Consider the following 5,285-nt stretch of genomic DNA (forward strand, 5'->3'; position numbering starts at 1 on the left):
CTTTAAATAATACATAGTTCATGATAATGAACTGAAAGAAATAGTAAGAAGTTAAATGTTTCAAAAAAAATTAATGATTGAAGATAGGGGGGAAATGAGAGTATTAAATACATAGAGTACACAAGGAAACCAAAGAGGGCTTTTCAAACTGCATGGACGGAAGTGTCAACCAAACAGTAAAACAAAAATGCTAAAACCACAAAACGAAATATGCTTCAAAAAAATCTAATATCACCTACATGACTAGAGAAGGATATGACTTGAGCCAGTCACCAATGGAAACTACATACATAAAGGAAAATGAACTCTCATATATGAACATTAAATCAACAATTAAAAATTAAAAACAAAGATCACAATATCACAAAATAAATGATAGTTATAGCACTGTCTTACACACGCGCATTGGAAATACTGATAAAAATTTTAATAAATAAAATTTATTGAGATTAAAAGACTTGTCAATTTGTTGCAGGAATGTAATAAATAATACAGGTTCTCAAGTAGTTGAAATTTTCATTGATTTCGATACTTACCTTTTCAATATTGCTAGCCATTCGAGCAGATCAATGCAATAAAAAACATAAGAAAGGTGAATGAAATTGGTACACACTGGTAGGATAACTTTAGCTTCAGCAAGTGCCAAGCAAGTGAGTGAAAGAAATTAATTGACATGGATTGGCTTTTGATTGAAATTGTTTTTCTGTCAAATCAGAATTAATTTATAAGTCTTTAATCTAACAACTACTTTGAACTCAGTTTTGTTCCGAATAAATTTTTAGTCCCTGGCAAATTTGAGCCTATATATATATTTTTTTCTTTTAATATATATCTTTGAAAGACCACAAATACTTTCCCAACATCACACATAAGAGAAAATTACTTGGCAAGGCTAGCAGTACACACTGCAAAGCTAAATATCTTAACTTGTGACTTGCAATATAATAATGAAACATTTATGCCTTTAAGCTTGAAACTTCCTTTGCAATGTTCAGCCTTGCCTGTTCCTCAAATTTCTCTCGAAATTCTTTGGTTGCAAATATGTTAGGTATCATGAGAAAAGTTTCAAGCACCTGTGAAAAGAGAGTCTCATGACAAAAACTGTATTGTCTTGGCTGAGAAATCAAAAGGTGTAAATTACAAATCAAAAACTTACCCGGAGGCGAAAAGTGCGATATTGGTTGGCTGGCATTGGACCATACTCTTGTTGCACTTTTGATGAATAGAGAGCATAGTCTTCTGGTTCTCCTCCCAGAGGAGTCATATCTATGTCGAGAAAATAGTGATGATCTTCTGCCCCAAACATGCCCCCTGTCTTATGTTCATCAGTGCTATGAGTAGCATGTGCTTGAAGCAAGGAAACTACTTCTTGATGAATTTGAGATTCCTATTGAGAGGAAAGATTGTATCATGCTTACAAGAAGGGCAAATTCCTTGCAGGGAATTACTGTCAAACTATCTAAAGAAACTTACATTTGGGATTTCAGCATCTTCTGCAAACTTATCAAACATGGCAATGTTTCTTGTTTCACAGTCAACTGATTTTGGGTCATATTCATAACTGGAAAAAACAAAGACAAAACAAATTTTAGATACATGCGTAAGCACATATACAATGAGTGAAAAAATGAGAAAATTCTTGAATGTTTTACGCAGACAGTTGATCAGCCTCAATTGATAACTTTGATATGATGAAAGATTTCAATGTGAACAATGATAAATATTACAGTGTAAAATTTACCGGAGAGAGAACAAAGGGAAGGTTAGACCGTCGTCTGCTAGTTGAGCCAAATGTATTTAGGCGGATAAGAATCCTCCCCCCAAAAGAATGTAGAGTTCTCGTTCGTAAATATAAATATTTATATTACTTACTAGTTGAAGATAATGGCTAAAGCCACTGCTTTTGGGTTTTTAAGAATGCTCTTGACAGATTCAAAGTGAGTCATCTTATCCTCCAAGTGTTGTAGATTGTGGAACTTCCGAGGCTCTTCGGTATACTTTTCAACTATATTTGTCCACCATGATTCTGTCACAGCTCTCGGTAAGTCACTGGTACATTCTTTCCAAGTTGCTTCCAATTTTGTTGCCATTGTCATCAAAGGTAGCCGAGCCCGAGTCCGAAACACTTTTTTTGACAGCTCTTTTGACAGCACTTGAGCTCGGTTGCTGAGTTCCCTTCTCTGTGAAATATATTTTTTACCAACTGTAGCGACAGAATTAATCTGCTACTCATGCCATAATTTTACACAAAAAGAAGCCACTCGTTTATCTTGACCAACTCTTTCAAGATTTTACTTTTCAATGTTTGTGAATCATGTTCCAGACGACGCACAATATATTCTTTTGACGTGTGTTTTCACTTCTATCCAAAATACTTGTGATGTTGGTCACCTTGGAAATTGACACTTACACTTGCACAGAAATCTGTTTATAGAGGGCACACTATTTGTTTTGTTTTCGTCGCACAAGCCAGGGGAAAAGGGGGGAGGGTGAGGGGTGAGGGGCAGAGAGAGGCAGAGGCAGACGGGAACGGGAACAGAAAGTTTAGTCAGTCTCGTCAGGTGTAAAGGAAGGAGAGAGGTGAGGTGGCGTACGTGCGTGCTAGTGCGTGCTTGAAGCGTCTGTGTTGTGCTGTGCGACGTGAGCTTGCTGACGCTGCCGAACCGATTCAAACTAAAAGCTCCGCGCTTAGCGCCTCCCCCAAACATCGCGACTCCACTAAGATGCTGAGCCTACTGAGGAACCGGGCGTTCGCCGTCGCGGGGGGCACATCGGCGAATTGGAGCCGAGCCGTTTCCCTGTCCACCTGCGGAGGTCAGCTGTCGCCAGTCTCAGGGAATGAGAGGTGGCTGCACACGTCCGTCCTGGACCGGCACCAAAGCGTTCCTCGGTGAGCTTTTATCTCGTATATTTGTGTTTACCTCTCCTCAATATCTTCACCGCTCCCATTTCTAAGAAGATTGTGAATGGAATTATTTTGAATCATTATATGCTTGCTTGATGACAAGAACTCGATGATATTTACATGGAAATAAACCATATTTTAAAAATATAAAAAATATTGGTTTGTTTACACCACATTTTTTTTTCTATTGAGGACAGGGTGAGAGCATTAGGCATGGATATTTGATATTTGTAAGCATTAGGAAATTACTTCTATTGATAGTGGACGTGGGTCTTTGAATGGCGCTGGGGTACAGGTAAAATATGCGCAAGAGCAACTACTAGCTGCTAGAAGGGCAAGCGCCTACATACATTCCCATTCTTTAACTTATCTCAGCTGGATCACACTGTCTGTGAATCTTTCAGCTCACTTTAAAAAGAGCCTCGCCTTTGGGCTCCTCATTCTTCATAGGTGCATCCTAGCGCAAGGTTCCAGCCTGTACCCTAACCAGAATGAGGTGAACAGTGATTTACAGGTCTTTGTCGGATTTAACTGTTTGCGTAGTTTCATTTTTCCATTTCTGTTTCAGCCGACTTTCTCCAGTGACCGTAGCATCTGTTCCTCCAGCTGCTATACATCCTGTGGCAAGCAAAGATGAAAGCCGTGAATTCATGTCTTTATTTCCTGATCTTTTGAGAGATCTAACGGATGCTGGGAGGCACTTGGACATCCCAGAAGTCACAAAGTGGCTCTCCAAGGTATACATGTTGTACTAGAGTGTATTAGCTCATAATACTCTTATCCATTCTGAGAAAATTCATTGATGGCTTGCTTACACTTAAATACTACACAAAAAATTACCATTGCCAAAACCAGCAGTGCACCCACCACCTTGTGGTGTTGTGAGTCCTGTGTTGTTTTCCTCACCATCACTATGTTTATTGTTATTATCTTTTTGCCCAGGTTCTCCAATACAATGTGCCTGGAGGCAAGCGCAACAGGGCCATGGCTGTGGTATACTCTTACAGGTTGTTGGCCAAAGAAAGTGATTTGACACCCGAAAATAAAAGATTAACCATGATACTGGGTTGGTGTGTTGAAATAGTTAGTACCTTTGTGAATTTTAGTTTTCAAGTCAGTGCGAATACGCAAATAGAACTCTCAGATAATTGTCAGCTATTTATATTTTTCACTTTCAGTTGCAAGCCTTCTTTCTTGTTACTGATGATTTAATGGACCAATCTTCTACTCGAAGAGGAAAAGCTTGCTGGTACAAAGTTAATGATATTGGACTTGCTGCATTCAATGATGGAGTGCTTCTTGAAAGTGCTGTATTTCAACTTCTTAGAACCCATTTCAGAGAAAAGAATTACTATTTGGAACTCATAGAGTTGTTCCATGATGTAAGTTGATTTTACTTTTTTTCTATTAAACATTGTTGGCAACCTAACAATAATCCCTTATTAATTTTTCAAAGGTGATCTACAAAACATCCATGGGTCAAGCCCTAGACTTGCAAACTTCCCATAATGGAAAGCCTGATCTCGCTGTGTTTACAATGGATAGGTATCGGGCCATAATTAAATATAAAACTGCATATTACTCCTTTGTTCTTCCAGTCGCAGTAGCAATGCACATGGTAAGTCAAGTTTTGAATTGTATTAGTAGTCAATTTAAACTTGTGTGATCAATTGCGTTTTCCTATTTTAGGCAGGTATAAAAGATGTTGAAGTCCACAGGCAAGCTAGAACGCTCCTCCTCCAAATGGGAGAATTTTTCCAAATTCAGGTATTATTAAAATCGAAATTTGATTTGCTTCCATGCAATCTGATGGTTAGTGGTTGTGGATTTTAAATGTTTATCTGTTTCTTTGTCTTCTGCAGGATGATTTCTTGGACTGCTATGGGGATCCTTCTATTACTGGAAAAATAGGTACAGATATTCAGGAAGGGAAATGCACATGGTTGGCAGTTGTTGCTCTTCAAAGGGCCAATGCTCAACAAAGAGAAGTTATGGAGGTATGTGTATAATAAAATTTTAAATTATCAGTTAATGGTGTTCAAATCCCTACCTTACACCAATGCTTTATTTCAGCAATTCTATGGTTCTTCTGATTCAAAACATGTGCAAATAATAAAAGACCTTTATGAAGAATTGAATGTTCCTTTAACATACAGTACACATGAGGAGGAGAGTTATAATAGGATACGAACTCTCATACAACAGGTATCCAGAGGCTTACCTGTAGAGTTGTTTTTCAAATTTTTGGATCAGATCTACAAACGACAAAACTGAAAAGAGTATGGAAAAGTTGACGCATACTTATTTTAGTTTCAGTATAACCAATAATGATTAATGTCGTGACCTGAGACAGTATACACATTTATCAATCTTATATATT

At 37.8% G+C, this 5,285-nt stretch overlaps 2 protein-coding genes across 3 annotated transcripts in view; one reads left to right on the forward strand and one right to left on the reverse strand.

Moving 5' to 3' along the window:
• LOC113206845 (uncharacterized) overlaps nt 1–2,359 on the reverse strand; it is a gene marked incomplete in the record, with an annotated part of 18,681 nt that extends 16,322 nt beyond the window's left edge. Inside the window, 4 exon segments of the mRNA XM_026423100.2 lie at nt 1–1,073; nt 1,157–1,387; nt 1,474–1,561; nt 1,873–2,359. Of these exon segments, the coding sequence (XP_026278885.1) occupies nt 957–1,073; nt 1,157–1,387; nt 1,474–1,561; nt 1,873–2,096 (660 nt within the window).
• Nucleotides 2,360–2,506: 147 nt separating this feature from the next.
• Nucleotides 2,507–5,279, forward strand: LOC113206844 (farnesyl pyrophosphate synthase). 2 transcript variants are annotated; one of them, XM_052275171.1, is made up of 9 exons: nt 2,750–2,890; nt 3,310–3,401; nt 3,474–3,642; nt 3,848–3,988; nt 4,084–4,287; nt 4,362–4,523; nt 4,595–4,672; nt 4,768–4,902; nt 4,979–5,279. In XM_052275171.1, exons 2-9 carry the CDS (start codon nt 3,397–3,399, stop codon nt 5,177–5,179), a joined length of 1,095 nt encoding a protein of 364 aa, XP_052131131.1. In that variant the 5' UTR covers nt 2,750–2,890; nt 3,310–3,396; the 3' UTR covers nt 5,180–5,279. The 2 variants fall into 2 exon arrangements, with proteins under 2 accessions (XP_026278883.1, XP_052131131.1); XM_026423098.2 differs by lacking the exon at nt 3,310–3,401 and having other exon boundaries at nt 2,507–2,890.
• The last annotated feature ends 6 nt before the right edge of the window (nt 5,280–5,285 follow it).

The sequence above is a fragment of the Frankliniella occidentalis genome, unplaced genomic scaffold (genome assembly GCF_000697945.3).
Source record: "Frankliniella occidentalis isolate FOCC.00 unplaced genomic scaffold, Focc_3.1 Scaffold531, whole genome shotgun sequence".
In the NCBI taxonomy this organism is placed as follows: Eukaryota; Metazoa; Arthropoda; class Insecta; order Thysanoptera; family Thripidae; genus Frankliniella; species Frankliniella occidentalis.

Coding starts and splice junctions, on each gene's coding strand:
- LOC113206844 (XM_026423098.2), top strand. CDS start 2,724: ATGCTGAGCCTACTGAGGAACCGGGCGTTCGCCGTCGCGGGGGGCACA. Junction 4,524..4,594: donor TCGCAGTAGCAATGCACATG/GTAAGTCAAGTT, acceptor TTCCTATTTTAG/GCAGGTATAAAAGATGTTGA. Junction 4,903..4,978: donor AACAAAGAGAAGTTATGGAG/GTATGTGTATAA, acceptor GCTTTATTTCAG/CAATTCTATGGTTCTTCTGA.